This window comes from Delphinus delphis, chromosome 3 (assembly GCF_949987515.2).
Source record: "Delphinus delphis chromosome 3, mDelDel1.2, whole genome shotgun sequence".
NCBI classification, from domain to species: Eukaryota; Metazoa; Chordata; class Mammalia; order Artiodactyla; family Delphinidae; genus Delphinus; species Delphinus delphis.
In genome coordinates this window covers 18,066,795-18,084,510 of record NC_082685.1, presented here as the reverse complement: position 1 = coordinate 18,084,510, position 17,716 = coordinate 18,066,795, and the positions used below count along the sequence as shown (strand labels likewise).

The following is a 17,716-nucleotide window of genomic DNA, read 5'->3' as shown; positions in this document are numbered from 1 at the left end:
CCGTGGCATCTCATGTTGGGGGTTGGCCTGCTGCAGCTGCTCCTCCCCATTCTCCATCTTGCCCAGGAGAGACCCCTGGACCCCTCAGCAGGAATGTGGCTCATAATCTCCTCAGTCAGAGTGCAGAGTTGCCGGGCCAAGGGCTCCGAGGGCCCCGTCGTCTGTGGCTGGTCTGCCCCCCAATCCACGCAGCCAGTCCCCTCTACATGACTCAGCAGGGCAGCGTAGCACCTTGGCTATCCTTGCCTGACCTGCCCCGGAACAGCTCAGGGCCACCCTCACTGTAGCCTTCTGTGCACTATGGAAATCCATCCAGTTGAGGACCCAGAGAAGGACCTATGGACCACGAGGGAGCCAGGGAAGGTCCCGAGGGAGTGGGCTCAGGGTATGGTGCCGGGCACCGGGGCCAGGGTTCCTGCAGCACCAGGGGCAGGTGTGGAGACAATGTGCTACCCAGGGGCCAGAAGGCCACCCAGCCAAGCGGGGGGAGGAGCGCGGGAGGTGGCCTGAAAGGGAATAGCGGGAAGGAGGTGGCAGAAAGCCTTAGCAGGTGAGACCTGGGCTCGGGAAACTGAGCTTGCTGCGGTGTGGCCACAGACGGGCAGGGCCGAGGCCCGCTGCCCTGGGGGAGGGGACAGGTCGTCTCCTGAGCCGTGCCAGCCACGGGGGCAGTTGGCTCTGCTCATTCGCTCTGGGGGTGTTGGGGTCAGGGCCCCCAGATTTGGGCAGGACTCCGAGCCTGGGACCTGGAGCCACCCTTTGTCCCCTTCCAGGCTATGCTCCTGTCACTGGGATGTGCCACCCCGTCCGCAGCTGCACCCTGAACCACGAGGACGGCTTCTCCTCAGCGTTCGTGGTGGCCCATGAGACTGGCCACGTGTAAGTGGACTCACCATCCTTGTTGTCTGAGGAAGGTCGGGGTTCAAAGGGCCCCGCTTCTCCTCTGTGCCCTGAGAGGGACAGGCCCTGTATGAAAAGCCCTTGGGATGTGATGTCCTGTCTCCGTGCTGCACAGGACGAGCTGGAGGCCACTTTCTGCTGAAGGCCCCAGGCAGGAGCTAGGGGCTTTCCACCCATCATGCCATTCAAGCACCTGGGCAGGGTGGGGTTCTTCTTACCCCATTTTACAGATGTGTAACTGAGGCTCTGAGGGAGCCTTCCCCAGGAGCACAGAGCTGGAGTTGGGGAAGTTACTCCTCCTGGGTGTGCATGCCGCTGGGTGTGTAGAGAGGGCTGTGGCTGCCTCTGCCTCCACCGCATTCTCATGTAACAGTGCTCTGCCTTGGGGACAGGATACCTGAGGGGGCTGCTGCTGGATGCTGTCACCTCAGAGTGCCCCTGACTTTAAAGTTAGCTGGTAGCAAATGGGTACCACCTTGCTCAGGGCAGACCAAGCCAACTAAGGTGGGGGGGCAGCTCGGGGAGGTTAGGGGTGCCCTCTGAGCATTAGGGTGGGGTGGAGCTGACAGGTGAGTGCGGCCAGGTGAGGGTCCAGTGAGGCTGCCTTGTCTTCCCGCACAGGCTGGGCATGGAGCATGATGGGCAGGGCAACCGCTGCGGTGATGAGGTGCGGTTGGGCAGCATCATGGCGCCCCTGGTGCAGGCAGCCTTCCATCGCTTCCACTGGTCCCGCTGCAGCCAGCAGGAGCTGAGCCGCTACCTGCAGTGAGTACCACCTGTATCTCCCAAAGACGAACCCGAAGTGCCGGTCTCAGCGCCTCCAGCCTGAGGTGCAGGGAAGGGGAGAGGGGGACAGCAGTACGGGACGGGGGTATCCCATTGTTGGGGGCTAGGTTTTGGATGGAAAGTGGTTATGACAGCTGCACCTTTAATGGACGCCTGGTCCTGGGTAGCTTATGCCAAAGAAAACAGGTGCAGCAGGGAAACTGAGGCAGCACAGCCTAGGGCTGGGGTGTGCAGGCAGGCCCACCCCCGAGGCTCCATGAGGGGCCTCAGTTGCCTCCTGGGCTGGATGGCCAGTCCTGTTGAAGGCAGCTTGTGGCACCCATGTGTCCCCTCCCAGCTCCTATGACTGCCTGCGGGATGACCCCTTCACCCACGACTGGCCAGCGCTGCCCCAGCTCCCGGGGCTGCACTACTCCATGAACGAACAGTGCCGCTTTGACTTCGGCCTTGGCTACATGATGTGTACCGCGGTGAGTGTCGGAGCCCACGACACCTCCAAGGGCTGGGCGGGGGGAGTCTGCCCCAGATCGGCCTGGCTTCCTGGGAGGCGGCTGGTGTTGGGTGGCTCCCTGGCACAGAGTGGAGCAGCCCTCCAAAACAGCAGCCTCTCCCTCCATACCCACTGGTCTTTCCCCAGTCTGCACCCAGTGCCCTCCTGGCTGGCCCAGACATGGCTTTAGGAGGGATTGAGGCAGTGGAGTGTTCAGCAGGTGAACAGCGGGTGCTCATGGGACCCTGCAATGACCGCCCCTCCTGCCTGGGCCAGAGGAAGGCCACCAAGCCTTCATGCCAAGCACACTTGTGCCCAGCTTTCTGTCCAGGCTCCGTGAGAGGTGCAGCCACCAAGGTCTGGAGGCCGGGGAGGCCAAGCAGCCTGCAAAGATGTGAAGCATCGTACTGTCTGCTCGAGGTCCTCACAGCCCCAGAATCACACAGAGCTCAGGGCACCACACAGGCCTGTCATGGGTGGACAAGTCATTTCTGGCTCTGCAGCAGTGCAAGAGGACCCTGGGCGACAGGGCGGCACCCCTGGAGGGTCCCTGAAGTGGGAGGTGGCCTGGCTAGCTGCTGGTGCTCTCTTCTAGTTCCGGACCTTTGACCCTTGCAAGCAGCTGTGGTGCAGCCACCCTGACAACCCTTACTTTTGCAAGACGAAGAAGGGGCCTCCCCTGGATGGGACCATGTGTGCACCTGGCAAGGTGAGTTGGGGCAGAGGGCAGGCACTGTGACATGCACAGATCTCCAGGGACAGGCCCTGCAGGGCCCTTGGAGTGGGGCCAGGGGTCTTCTCAGGGGACCCCTTCCTCATTTCTAACAACCCCACCCTCCACAGCTTCTGCCCCGTGCACTCTTTCTTCTACGGGAGGGAACCTGGTGTCTCAGAGTTCCTCAATGTGCTTCAAGCCCCACTGCAGGAATCCCCTCCTCTGAGGACCAGTTTCAGGGTTCCAGCAGCCTTCCATCTCCCCCTGCACACTATGGGTGACTGGGTCACCTCCTCTTGAGGCCAATATTGGCCAACATTCTGGTGACCACGGGATCCTCAGGCCCAACATCAGGCTTGGCCTTTCTATCCTCTGGCGCCTTGGTGTTTGGTCCCTGGTGGGCAGACTTGTCCCTGGAGGTAGCTGGATGGCCACCCACCAGCGCCTGCCTGCTGCCCCAGGCCCTCTTCCCACCTTCCCACCTCCTACTTCCAAAGCAGCAGAACAAAGGGCTTCTCCTTCCAGTCCAGACTCGGGCCTGATTCTCATTGGTTCAGATGAAATCGCACTCCCACTCCTCCGCCAAGCACTTGCTAGGGGGCTGGCTTATGCAGGTGAGCCTAAGCCTAATCCAGGAGGATTCAGCCCAGGGAAGACACGCAGACACAGCAGCACCCAGTGAGGCCCATGAGAGGACTCCAGCACATGTCCCCCAGAGTCAGGCCTAGAAAGGCACCCAAACCCCCTGAGCCTGAGGTTCCTACACCGCAGGTCTTAAATTCTGCTTTATTTTAGAAGCCCTGGCAGAGCTCCTTAAAGTTATGGATTTCCAGGTCCACCCTGAAGATTTTGATTGGGGATGAGGACTGAGAATTGTTTTGTTTGGTTCTTTATTTGTAAAATTATGGTAAAGTTCACATAACTTAAAATTCATCACTTTAACCACTTTCAGTGGCTTTTAGTACCTTCACAATGTTGTGCAACCATCACCACTATCTAGTTTCCAAAACTTTTCATCACGCCAAAGAGAGACTTCATTAAGCAGTGGCTCCCCATTTCTCTCCTCTCTCCAGCTCCTGGCAACCACTAATCTGCTTTCTCTGTCTATGGGTTTGCTTATTTTGGAATTTCATGTAAGTGGAATGATACAATATGTGCCTTTTGTGTCTGGCCTTTTTCACTTAGCATAATAACTTCAAGGTTCATCTGTGTTGGAGCAGATATCAGTGCTTCATTCCTTTTTGGGGCCAAATAACATTCCACTGTATGGATAGACCACATTTGTTTATCGTTTGATGGACATTTGGGTTTTTTCCACCTCTTGGTGTTTGTGAATAGTGCTGCTAATGAACATTCATGTGTATGTTTCTTAGAAGACATGGGAAACGGTATTTTTAAGAGATGCCCCGGGTGATTTAGCTGTGCCCCTAGACTTAATGAACTGTCAGAAGTTGGAAATGAAATGTTGTTAGAAATACTCCAGGGACTTAGTAATGCCAGAACTGACCTCGTAGCCCTGCTCCCCACAGGAGCTCGAGGGAGGGAATGGGGCCCCCAAACATTTGCTATAACCCCAGTGGGGAGCCCAGTAAGTGCTAAACTGATGAATGAGACTAGCTCAGCATGGCCTCCTTCCCCGGTCTGCCCCTCCAAGTCCAGCCCTGGGTGGAGAGAAGGAGTGGGAGCAGACCCTGCACAGTGTGCTCGCCCAGGGGTGTGTGTGGCTGGTCTTCACCCACAGGACCACTGACCACTACAAAATGTGGGCCAAAGAGTGCCTGACCGCCAGCTGATTGGCCCACTTCTCCTGGGCGGGGTTGGGGGTGGGCGTGGGGTCTGGTGAGGAAGGTGGGCAGATGTGGCCAAAGTACCCTTTCTCACAGAAAACACTGACTCAGTGACGACCTTTCACTCTTTTTGGTGGTAGGACCCTTAGTTCATTTAGCCCAGTAAAAACCCCATCATTTTATGTATTAAAAAACAGTCTTGTGCTGATTGAGGGGGTGGAGATGGGGCTTAGCTCAGCCTGCCCTCGTGCACAAGGAGCATAGGTAGAAAGCTGACCTAGGTGAGGGATTCCTGGTGTGTGTGTGGAGTGGGGCTGGAGGGGCAAAGGGAGAGAGGAGGATGGGAAGGGGGAGAGAGGAGGACGGGAAGGGCACCTCCCGGGGGGCCTATCAGAATCCTCTGCCTCTATGAGTTTCTTATTGCAATGTAATCTTATATTTGGAAAGCAATCATCCTTTGTCTCTCCCTTTCCTGCAAGAACAGCCACAGGGCCCAGGAGAGAGGAGAGGCAGAAGAGAGCAGGGGGAAAGTCTAGGCAGGTTGGAGAAATAGCAGGTCATCTCGGGGACCAGGGCTTTGCCAAGCTCAGCTGTCCCTTTCCGTCCCTCTCTGCCCCCATTGCAAGACCCCTGGCAGGGGGTCACACAGCACTCAGGCTCTGCCTGGGGTCCTCATGTCCACAGTGGGTCATCCCAAGCGCATTCTCCCCTCTTGGCCTCCAGCACTGGATTATATCCCTGCTTACTCACAGTTTCCTACACCCACCATTTCCCAGAGATGGAACAATGTATCTGTATTCCATCTGCAGAGATGACCTGGGGAGAAGGAACAAAACTACAGGCGAGCCAACTCCACTGCCTGCCCCTCAGTTGGATGGCTTTTTCATTGTCTGCCTGGGTTCCCACAATGGGGTGTGAAGGGTGCAGAGTGCATGTGTTGGTGAGATCAAGTGGAGAGGGATGAGGGCCAGTGGGCACACGGCTTTCTCATGGAATCAGGAGTTGTGGGCAGGCGTGTTTGGCTGAGAGGGGAGAGGTGAGCTCGTTGCTCTTGGACATAGATGTGGGCAGCGGACCTGAGGATTAGGCTGATTAGTCACCTCAGCTTCATATCCATCCATCCATCCATGTGTCAGGCTCCCTCTGCCTCCATCAGACCTCGCTGTCTGTGGGGGTTGGCCACGAACGTGACGAGGCAGCCATGACATGGTGGTGAGGAACGGGTTGGGGAGGGGCCTGTCGGGAGCTCAGAGAGGCTTTCTGGTCAGCGGCCCCAGCCAAATCTCAAAGGGTGGAGAGACGTGGGACCAGTGCTTCAGGCGGGGGGACCTCATTGGGCGGGAGCATGATGAGGACGGCTGGGGAGGGTGGATGAGAGGAGCATGATGTTTTAAAATATAATGTGTCAGTAGAAAAGTTGAGGTACAGTAGGGCCAACAGATCAAGACAATTGCCATTGACAAGATAGTGTGTTCCTCACAAATCCCAAAGGGAGGGGCCACACCACACCGTGGTGGGGGGGCGGGGGGGGCTGTCGGGCACACAGGGAAGCATCAGGATCAGTTGGAGAGCAGAGGGCGGCAGGAACTTCAGTTTCTGCAGAAAGGAATGGCAAGGCAAGGTAAGCAGGCTTAGGTTTGGCTGCTGTGAATAATTTCAGTGCGCTCTGGGCCATAGGGGCTGCCCCTAGTTGTCTGGTACCTGACTGGCCCTGGAGTGATTAGGATGGAGGATGGTGGCCTGGAATTTAGGAGCCCTGATGAAGGAGGTGGCTCTGTGCGCTCTGGATTGATTGGTTTGCACTTGAAAATTGCACTTGTGGATGAGTTGTTTACTATTTCTAGGAACTGGCTAACCCTGGGAGGGACGGTGCCCCCAGGGTCAGCAAGGCCCGGAAGTTGAAGCGTCAGAATCCAGAAAACAAAAGACCCGATTAACACACACGGTTCCGCAGGAGACTGGGTGATGGTGGGAGAGAGGGAAGGATTGATTGAACTGATGATGGCTGTTCCTGAGCCTGCTTCATCACCTGCCCTGTCCAGGGTGCTGGGGACATGGCTCAGATCTGCTCTCAGACAGGTGCACCCTGTGGCCACACAGTGTATGCCCTGGATACCCTGGAGGCAGGGTCAGGCCAAGCACAGAGGGTCCCCCCAGGTGCCTCTACCCTGCAGGCCAGGCTTGTGGGCTCACCTTGCCCTCCTTGCCTGAGCCAGGGTCAGGGTCATGGGCGGGGTGCAGATCCAGCTGGGTCAGAATGGCTCCTGCGTCAGTGTGTCTTGTCAGGGAAGAGTCCTTCACGTGTCTCACATTCACCAGCAGTGTCTTGGGGAAGCAACGCCCACCCTAAGTTTTCATGAATTCAGAAGGACTGTTTCAGAAACATGTGCCACGGTGCTTATCCAGAGTGCAGAGGCCCTGTGATGCCCCATGTTTTGCTGCATAGTCGAGAACTGGCAGGCAGGCCTAGCAACAGGGACAGCGCATGGGCTGGGCATGGGAGTTTAAGCCCTGGGTCCTCCCTCCTCATTGTGTGACCTTGAGCCATCCTTTACCCCTCGGGTGAGTCACCTAAGTGTCCAACTCAGTTATCCTCACATCCCAGGCTCCTGGCACATGGTACCAGCTTGGGACATGCTGGCGGGTGGAGAACGGAAACCCAGGATCACAGTGGTTCAGAAATGCTAAATGTGCACTTCCTGAAAAGAACAGTCTGCCTTTCAGGCTTTCAGACCAACCTGGCAGTGTTCCCAGCCCTGCTTAGGTGCACCAGCGCTCTCCGTGGTACTTATCCTGGTACCAGAGGCAGCCCTGGTCAGGATTGTCCATGGGTACGTGTGGGCTCTGAATTCACTCATGACATGTGACTTTGTGCTTTTAAATGTTTAAACCTCTCTATTGGATGAAATATTTGTAGGCATTTAAACATACGTTTATAAAGCATTTTAATAATATTAAACATGTTTCTTTTATAATAACACTGAGGCATCAGAGTATAAAATTGTTCATTTGGGATAATTGCACTCTTTTAAATGCTCATCATCATCCAGGAGTAAATAAACCAAATATTAGAGGGACAGCTTCTGCATGGTGGAATTAAGGGTGATTTTCCTGTCTTTCTGCTTTGCCTTGTTTTCATATTTTCTACAGTGCATGTGTGTTGCCTCTGTGCGTTTGGTTGGACCCAAGTCTGCGGAGGAGGTGATCCATCACACCATAGGCCTGTGGAGTGTCCTGAGTTGTCCCATGCCCAGCTCCCCATTTACAAACTGGGGACCAATTTGTTCAGTGGGGAAAGGGGGACCACTATGTGGCCTCCGCCATCCCCCCGGCCCTTGGTTCCCATGCCCACCAGTGATTTAGAGGCTGGACCCTGTCACAACCTTCAGAGGTGCCAGGACCCTTCCCATCCTCTTTGTCTTAGTCGATGGGGGCTGCTATAACAAAAAGCCAGAGACTAGGGTGGCTTAAACAACAGACACTTATTCCTTACAGTTCTGGAGGCTGGAAATCCGAGATCAGGGTGTCGGCGTGGTCGGATTCTGGTGAGGGTTGCAGACTGCCATCTTCTCTCCCTGTCCTCACATTTTGGAGAGGGAAATCATCTCTCTCTTGTCTTCTTTTAAAGGCACTAATCTCATTCATGAGGACTCCACCCTAATCACCTCCCAAAGGCGCCACATTCTAATACCATCACTTTGGGTTTAGGCTTCAACATGTGAATTTTGGGGCACACAAATATTCAGTCCACAGCATTCCCCTGCCTGGGCCCTCCTCCTTTCCTTCCAGCCCTCCCCTTGCTCCACCAGCTGAGGGGGACACTAACAAGAATCTCTGTGGGTCTTTCCCTTCCCTGGTTGAGTGAGGGGAGCTCTGAGGTGAGAGATGAGGTAACTGTGGCCCGGGAAGGATGTGAACAGCATCACTGGTGACCTGGAGCCAGGCCTGCCGGACCCCAGGTAGCTCATGACTGTGCTTGTTGGCCATGTGCCCGGGTGCCCAATCTGGTGGTGGTGGAGCTCTTGATCACTTGCCCAGAGCCCGGGAAGGAGAATCCAGGGAATGGCAGCCTCTGCAGAGCCTCCTGTGGGCTCAGACTGGTGCAAAGGCAGGCCTGGTTGGGAGGAGTGAGAGGCCTGTGTAAGGAAGAAGAGGCAAGGTGGGCTCCCAAGCAGAGAGGTGCACAGATCTAGGGAGACAAGAGCCGAGAACCAGGAGGGATACATGGGAGCAATGTGGGCATGGAGACGGGAGCTTGGCTGCCCTGGAAATGGGCTCTGAGACAGAGATCTGATGGCAAGGTGTTTCCTGCGGAGCATGCTCAGTATCAACACCTGCAGAGAGAGAGAGTCATTGAACAGTGGTGTGGTCAACGTAGGTTCAGCCTACCCTGCCCGGCGCTCCGGGCTGGCCTTTCAGAGTTGTCCCCCACCTTGACCTCTGGCCGTGGCTGTCCCCAGGAAAAGGGCATGACTCCGGGCTAGGCAGCTGTCTTTGGCTGAGGGCATCTCCTATAAAGGGATTCAACTGTCAGCCATGAGCAACAAGCAGCTCTCCACAGCTGGGGGAGTGAGCGTCTCTGTTCTGCAGGGGGATCCCTGCATTACTGCAGGGGTGGGGAAGGAAATGGAGCTAGGGCTTCTTTCGCAGAGGAGCTCCCAAAGGCAGCGTGGTCTGTTCAGAGAGCAGTCAGTGCTCCCGTGCCTGGTGTGGCAGTGGGAGATGGAGCAGGGTTGGTGCGTAGGAGCCAGGCCACAGGGCTAGTCTAAATCCTGCGGCAGTGGGGAACCCCAGAAGGTTTTGAGAAGGGAGCAGAGATGGGTTTACCATGAAGCTGACGATGTATGAGCTTCAGGGCCCCATACTTGCATAAGCCCCTTCCAGGGCCCTGGGACAGGTCTCGCAATGTGTTCACATGGTCATATCTTTTCACTGACCATAATCAATTAGGATCACTCCTCCTTCCCCTCTGATACATTTCTCCTGTTGACATTAGAGGGGCCGTGGGTGTTTTGTGGCTTTGGCTAAGGATAAATTGGATTTGGGGTATATTTATTGGTTTATTTACATGGTTTTTAGTACCTTATGTGTACGGTTAGGTTGTTGTTTCTATACAGGTGTAAGAATAGCTTCTAGAAATACTCTTACTGCCTCTGTGCCAACTCACCCAGGGTTGTTGCAGAATATGTGCTGTGTTTAGCACAGTCTCCTCAATTGATTGGAGAAAAGGGGCCTCACATATACTAGAGGTTGTGATTACTTCTATCTTTGCAATAGTTTGTTTTCTTTTAGGGTTTGTCTTGTAGATGGGACACTAACACAGATCCACCTTGGATACTTCTTTGGAAATGCTAAGTTTAATAAGATGGTTCGTTTATTTAAAAACTGTCCAGACCTCCAAACATACACATTACAAAACACAAGGAGCACTAAAAATAATTTTCAAAGTCCAGGAGAGAAACCTGAATGCAGATGGGATGCAAAAAGTTTATTCAAAATGTTGATAAAGCTGTTACTAGTTTAACTGCAATTTTGAAAGTTGTTTCAGAATGCTTCAATAAAGTAAGGGAGAAACGACAGACTTCTGATTTAGATATATGTATAAAGATACCTTCTTTTACCATTTTCAAATATATTTATTAAAGAAAATTCAGATAAAAATCAGTAGAAAATAAATAGAAGTTTAAAGTGAGTAAAGAAATCAGTAGCAATAAATCTGACTTCAAAAATTTAATTATAACGAAATAAGTTTTCAGATCAAACTAAAGCATTCATTAGGAGGAAGAGATAAATATCAAAGCGAAATAAGTAACAGGCTCTTGAAGCATTTAACAATGCAGTTAATGAAGAGGAGGGAATCAGATGAACACATTGGAAAAGCATTTAAATTTCTTTCTGATTTTGACATGAAATGTTGACAACATCAAAGGCAATGTAAAGCTCAGAATATTGCCCCTACAATAAGAATGTTGACAGCAACAGTTACTGAGTTGCTAATCCAAAAAGCATTTTAAATCAAGCTCTGACCAAGAAAACCTGAAATACCCTGAAATCCATATCCAGAAGCACACTAGATAGCAAATTTGATCATCTACATGTTCACATAACATCACCAATAACTTCTCTAAATTACTGAAAATTAAAAAATATTTTGCTCAACCTTCTAGAGCACACATACCAACCCCACCTGCCACCTGTTTTATTTTCCCCTAACAGTTTCATCAAGATGTGACTCACATATAAATTCACCCATTTAAAATGTACAGTTCAATGGTTTTCAGTATATTCACAGAGTTGTACAGCCATCACAACAATCAAATTTTGGAACATTTTTGTCACTCCAAAGAGAAGCCCCGTAACCATTAGCAGTCACTCCGATTCATCCCCCCTCCCCCTTAATCCTCGGCAATCACTAATCTACTTTCTGTCTCCTTAGATTTGCCTCTTCTGAACATTTCATACAAATGGAATTGTACAATGTGCATCCTTCTGTGACTGGCTTCATTCAGTTAGCATAATGTTTTCATGGTTCATCCAGGTTGTATTATGTGTCAGTACTTTATTCCTTTTTGTTGCTCTATAATAATTCATAGTATACATATACTGTTTTTTATTTATCCATTTATTAGTTGATGGACATTTGAGCTGCTACCTCTTTTCAGCTATTATGAGAAATGCTGCTATCAACATTTGTGTTCAAGTTATTGCGTGGATGTATCATTTTTCTTGAATATGTGTCTAGGAGTGGAATTGTTGGCTCTTATAGTAACACTATTTTTAACATTTTGAGAAACTGCCAAACTCGTTCCCAAAGCAGCTGTACCTTTTTACATTCCTACTAACAATTTCTCCACGTCCTCACCAAACCTTATTACCTGTGTTTTTATTATAACCATCCCAGTGGATGTGAAGTGTTATCTCATTGTGGTTTTGAGCACCTTTACATGGACTTAATGGCAACTTGTATATATCTTTTTTGGATAAATGTCTATTCATTATCCTTTGCTTATTTTTTAATTGAGGTATCTTTTTATTATCAAGTTATAATCATTCTTTATACATTCTGGGTACAAATCCCTTATCAGACTGCTCAGATATATGGTTTGCAAATATTTTCTCCCATTATGTGGGTTGTCTTTTCACTTTCATGATTGTATCATTTGATGTACAAAAGCTTTTAACTTTGGTGAAGTCCAATTTAGATATTCTTTCTTTTGTCACTCGTGTTTTGGTGTTGTAACTAAGAAACCATTGCCATTAGGTCAAGAAGATGTATTCCTGCTCTTGCATTTGGATCTATGATCCATTTTCAGTTAATATTTGTGTAAGGTGTAAGGAAGGAGTCCAGCGTTATTCTTTTGCATGTGAATATCCAGTTGTCTCAGCACCATTTGTTGAAGAAGCTATTCTTTTTCCATTGAATCACTTGGTACCTTTGTTAAAAATCAGTTGATCATATGTAAAGGTTCTTTTAGGGACTCTGCATTCTGTTCCATGAATAATTTTGTCTGTCCTTATGGCAGGGCCACACTGTCTTGATTATTGTAGTTTTGTGGTAAGCTTTGAAATACAGAAGTCTGAGTCCTTCCACTTTGTTGTTTCTAAAGATTGTTTTGGCTATTTCTGATCCTTTGACATTTGATATGAATTTTAGGAGCTGTTTCTCAATTTCTGCAAAATTCCAGCGTAAGTGTTGCACTGAATCTACAGATCAATATGGGGAGTACAGGCAACCCTCGTTTTATTGGACTTTGCTTTATTGTGCTTTGCAGACATTACATTTTTTTTTTTTACAAATTGAAAGTTTGTGGCAGCCCTGCATTATCAGTTGATGGTTACCATTTTTTAGAGACTAAATATTTTAAATTAAGATATGTACATTTTTTAGCGATAAAATATTTTAAATTAAGATATGTACATTGTTGGGCTTCCCTGGTGGCGCAGTGGTTGAGAGTCCGCCTGCCGATGCAGGGGACACAGGTTCGTGCCCCGGTCCGGGAAGATCCCACATGCCGCGGAGCGGCTGGGCCCATGAGCCATGGCCGCTGAGCCTGCGCATCCGGAGCCTGTGCTCCGCAACGGGAGAGGCCACAACAGTGAGAGGCCCGCGTACCACAAAAAAAAAAAAAAAATATGTACATTGTTTTTTAAGACATAATGACACACTTAATAGACTACAGTATAGTGTAAACATAACTTTAACATGCACTGGGAAACCAAAAAAATTCATGTGACTCTCCTTATTTTGATATTTGCTTAATTGTGGTGGTCTGGAACTGAACCAGCAGTATCTCTGAGGTATGACTGTGCTGCCATATTAAACTCTGATCCATGAACATGGGATGTCTTTCCATTTACTTAGATCTTCAGTTTCTTTTGACAATGTTTTGTAGTTTTCAGTGTACTAGTTTTGCATTTTTTTCTTCAATTTATTCCTAAGGTTTTTTTCTTTTTCTGTTTTTTTGATGCTATTGTAAATAGAATTGTTTTCTTTTTTTAACTCAAAATACTTCTAATTTCTTAGTTGAATTACAATGTTATGTTACTGCTGTACAGCAAAGTGACTCAGTTATACAAATATATATATATATATATTCTTTTTCATATTCTTTTCCATTATGGTTTATCACAGGATATTGAATATAGCTCCCTGTGCTATACAGTAGGACCTTGTTTATCCATTCTATATATACCAGTTTGCATCTGCTAATCCCAAACTCCCAATCCAACCCTCTCCCACCCCCCTCCCCCTTGGCAACCACCAGTCTGTTCTCTATGTCCCTGATAGAATTGTTTTCTTAATTTCATTTTCAGTTCATTCATTGCTAGTTTATAGAAATACAATAGATTTTTGTATATTGACCTTGAATCCTGCAATCTCACTGAACTTTTAAAATTAACTTTAATAGTTTTTTAGTGGTTTCCATAGGACTTGCTATATAGAAGGTCAATTCATCTGCAAATAGAGATAGTTTTACTTCTTCCTTTCCAATCTGGATGCCCTTTACTTCTTTTTCTTGCCTAATTGTCCTGGCTAGAACGTTCAGTACAATGTTGACTAGAAGTGGTGTGATCAGACACCCTTGTCTTGCTTCTGATTAGGGGGAAAGCATTCATTCTTTTACCATTAAGCATGATGTTAGCTGGGGTATTTCACTGATGTCCTTTATCAGCTTGAGGAACTTCTAGTCCTGTCTTTTGAGTGCTTTTTTCAGGAAAGGATGTTGGATTTTGCCAGTTTTATCTTTTGAGTCTTGAGGTAATCATACAGTTTTTCCTTTATTCTGATGATATGGTTTATTACATTGATTGATTTTCAGATGTTAAACCTTGAATTCCTAGGATAAATTTCACTTGGTAATGCGTATAATCTTTTACTATGGATTTGATTTGCTAGAATTTTGTTGAAGAATTTTTAAGTCTATTTTCATGAGATATTGTTCTGTAGTTTTTGTCTTTTGACATCTTTGATTTTTGTATTGGGGTAATATTAGCCTCATAGAATGAATTGGGAAAATCTTCTCTTCCGTTTTTTGAAAGAGTTTTTGAAGGATTGGTATTAATTTTTTTAAGTGTTTGGTAGAATTTATCAGTGAAGTCATCTGGCTTTGGCTATTTTTTGTGAGAAGTTTTAAATCACTAATTCAATCTCTTGTTATAGGTCTATTCCAATTTTTAGATCTTATTAAATCAGTTTTGGTAGTCTGTGTCTTTCTAGAAATTTGTCCATTTCCAGAACTCTGTCTTTTCATGTGGATTTGAATTATTCTCTGGTGTCACTTGCTTTCAGCCTAAATAGCTCCCTTTAGTATTTCTTTTTTTACAATTTTATTGGAGTATAGTTGATTTACAGTGTTGTGTTAGTTTCAGGTGTATAGCGTAGTGATTCAGTTATACATATACATATATTCATTCTTTCTCAGTTTCTTTTCCCATATAGTTTATCATAGAATATTGAGTAGAGTTCCCTGTGCTATACAGTAGGTCCTTGTTGGTTATCTATTTTATATATAGTAGTGTGTGTATGTTAATCCCAAACTCCTAATTTAGTATTTCTTATATGGCAGGTCTGCTAGCGATGAATTCTCCCAGTTTTTGTTTATCTGGGAATATTTTTATTTCACTTTCATTGTTGAGAGGTAGTTTTGTTGGATATGATTCTTGGTTGACACCACTACCTCTGGCCTCCATTATTTCTGATTAAAGTCAGCTGTTAATCTTATTGGGCTTCCAGTGAGTCCTTTTGCTTCTTTTGACATTTTACCTTTGTCTTTCTATATTTGACTATATTGTGTCTGGGTGTGGATTTCTTTGCATTTAACTTACTTGGTTAAATTTCTTGGATGTGTATGTTAATGTTTTTAATCAAATTTTGGAAGTTTTCAAACATTATTTCTTTGAATATTTTCTACTCCTTTCTCTGTGTCCTCTCCTTCTGGCACTTTTACTGTGCACATTTCAGTGAACTTATGGTCTTCCATGTTTCTCAGAGGCTCTGTTCATTTTTCTTTATTTTTTTCCCCCTCTTCTCTTCAGATTGCATAATTTCTATTGATCTATATTCAAGTTCATGGAGTCTTTTGTCAGCTCAAATCTACTACTGAGCCCTCTAGTGAATTTTTCATTTTTTTTTTACTTTTAAACTACATAATTTCTTTTTCTTTTTGTTTGTGTTTTTTAGTTTCTGTCTCTTTCCTGATGCCATTTGGTGGGGCATTGTTCTTTAGACATGGTTTCCTTTTGTTCTTTGAACATATTTATAACAGCTATTTTGAAATTTTTGTCTGCTAATTCTAACATTTGGGACTCCTCAAAGGCAGCTTCTGTTGCCTGCTTACTTTCCTGTGTATAGATTTCACTTTCCTGTTTCTTTTCACGTCTCAGAAATTTTTGTTGAAACTGGACATTTTAGATGATACATTGAAGAAACTCTGGATAGTGATTCCCCTAGACCTTGTTGTGCTGTTGTTTGCTTGTTTACCTGTTTATTTCTTTAGTGACTTGGATGCACTGTTTCAATAAATTTTATTTGCCCTGCAGCATGCAGATGTTGATATTGCCCCTCAGAGATCACAGCCTTGGGCATATGCATAGTCACCCGGGCCACACAGCTTCCCACCTCCACCCCCAGAACAGTGGGATTAGCCAGGTTCTCTTTGTCTCTTTCTTTGATCTTCCAGCTAAACTTCTGGCTGTTCTGCCTCTATTGTTATCACACCCAATTAGCTTTCACTAGCTGCTAGCTGATGCTGTATAGTTTTTGATACAGTTGCCCTGGGGTACAACTTGTCTACAGCCTGACCTAATCAGATTCTGGACCCTTCACAGAGGCAGGGTGTTACCAATATTTGAGGCTTGCTCAGACTCCAGGAGGGCTCTTAGCTGTCTTTTCCCTGGTTACACTTCTAGTTGGTTTACCATTTCACTTGTTGCTTACTAGTATTGTGGAGCTACTGGCCTCCTCTTAGTTGCTCACTACCAAGATTTCTATTGTTTTTGACAATGCCCTTAGGCATGAACTTCCTCATGCTCTGTTCCAAATAAAGTTAGTCCTCTTAGGGTGAGCTATGGAGCTCTCAGTTCTGCCTCTCCCTCTGGGAAGACTACTGCACCACTGCGCTGGAGCTAGGAGCAGGGTGGTCCACTTACAGAGTGACACTCCTGGTCTACGAATAGGTCACTGAATAGAGATAGTAGCTTCTAGTCTTCTTGGCTTTTCCCTTTCAGCATGGAACCTCTGCCCTACAAGGAAGCCAGAGAAGGGGCTACTAGAGTACTGTATTCTTGGTTTGCCATACCTGGAGTAGAGCCTCCAGTCTGGGAGTGAGGACTGGGTGGGCAAAGGGAGTTCCCTGACTGGAGCAGATTTTCTGCAACACAGTGTTGGGAGGTATGGGAGATGCCAGTGGCCTGCCTTTCCCAGGGTGAAACTATAGCCCTAGACTGGGAGCTGAGGAGACGAAGACCTCTGTCTTTTAGGCAGTAAAGCCTCCATCACACTGAGATGGGGAAGGAATGGGAGAGGGTTGTGGCTCATATGTATAGACTTTTACTATTCTTACCAAAATTTAGTAAATTCTCTCCATTTGTTGTATTGACCTTAGGACAATTTCCAGATACTTTATTTTTTTTAATTGAAGTATAGTTGATTTACAATATTGTGTTAGTTTCAGGTTTATAGCAAAATGATTCAGTTATATATATTCTTTTTCAGGTTCTTTTCCATTATAGGTTATTAAAAAATATTGAATATAGTTCCCCATGCTATACAGTCAGTAATTGTTGTCCAGATAATTTAAATGGTTTGTTTAGAAAATAATTTTCACCAGTTAAATAGTTGTTTTACTGAGGAGAAGGTTCACCAAGTTTCTTACAGCTCCATTCTAGAAGTTTCCATTTGCTGCCTGCTTTTGTAAACAAAGTTTTACTGGAATGCAGCCATATCCATTCATTTATATGTTGTCTGTAGCCACTTTCATGCTCTAATGGCAGAGTTGAATAGTTGAAATAGTGAGCATGTAGCCTGCAAAGACTAAAACAGTTACTATCTGGCCCTTACAGAAAAAGCTTGCTGAGGAATGACTGCATTATCTTTCTATTCTCCCTATGGAATACAATCCTACAAAATTATTGTCATATGAAGAGGGCATGAAAGAGTATACAGTTAGAACTGCAGGAAATGTTGTGTCCATCAATCAATTTGAAAAAAATCATTGTTCTCTGTTTTTGGTGGTTTGTGGTATTTGTCAGTTTTTAAATTTTTTGTTTTATATTTTCTAATTCTAAATCAATATTCCATTTTATACCAAACTTAGTATTTTTAATTTTGCAATCTTATTCAAATGGGCCCTAAATTGTATAAGCTTCCTCTCTGGACTAGTGATAGATTCAAGTTGTAGACCTGAGTTTCCTCTACTCCAATGTTCTACTTAACTATATTCATGAATTTTTACCATGTCAACATATCACCTATCCTTCGTTTCCATATTTCTTTTAAATTGCTTATTTTTACTTAAACAGTAGACCTTACATGTCTCT

General features: G+C 46.8%; 1 protein-coding gene across 1 annotated transcript in view; it reads left to right on the top strand.

Annotated features, from left to right (window-relative positions):
- Positions 1–17,716, top strand: part of ADAMTS2 (ADAM metallopeptidase with thrombospondin type 1 motif 2) — a 245,389-nt gene that overhangs the window by 200,808 nt on the left and 26,865 nt on the right. Inside the window, exons 7-10 of the mRNA XM_060008222.1 lie at positions 774–879; positions 1,522–1,665; positions 2,024–2,156; positions 2,772–2,885. Coding sequence (XP_059864205.1) covers positions 774–879; positions 1,522–1,665; positions 2,024–2,156; positions 2,772–2,885 — 497 coding nt within the window. The remainder of the gene's footprint in view (positions 1–773; positions 880–1,521; positions 1,666–2,023; positions 2,157–2,771; positions 2,886–17,716) is intronic.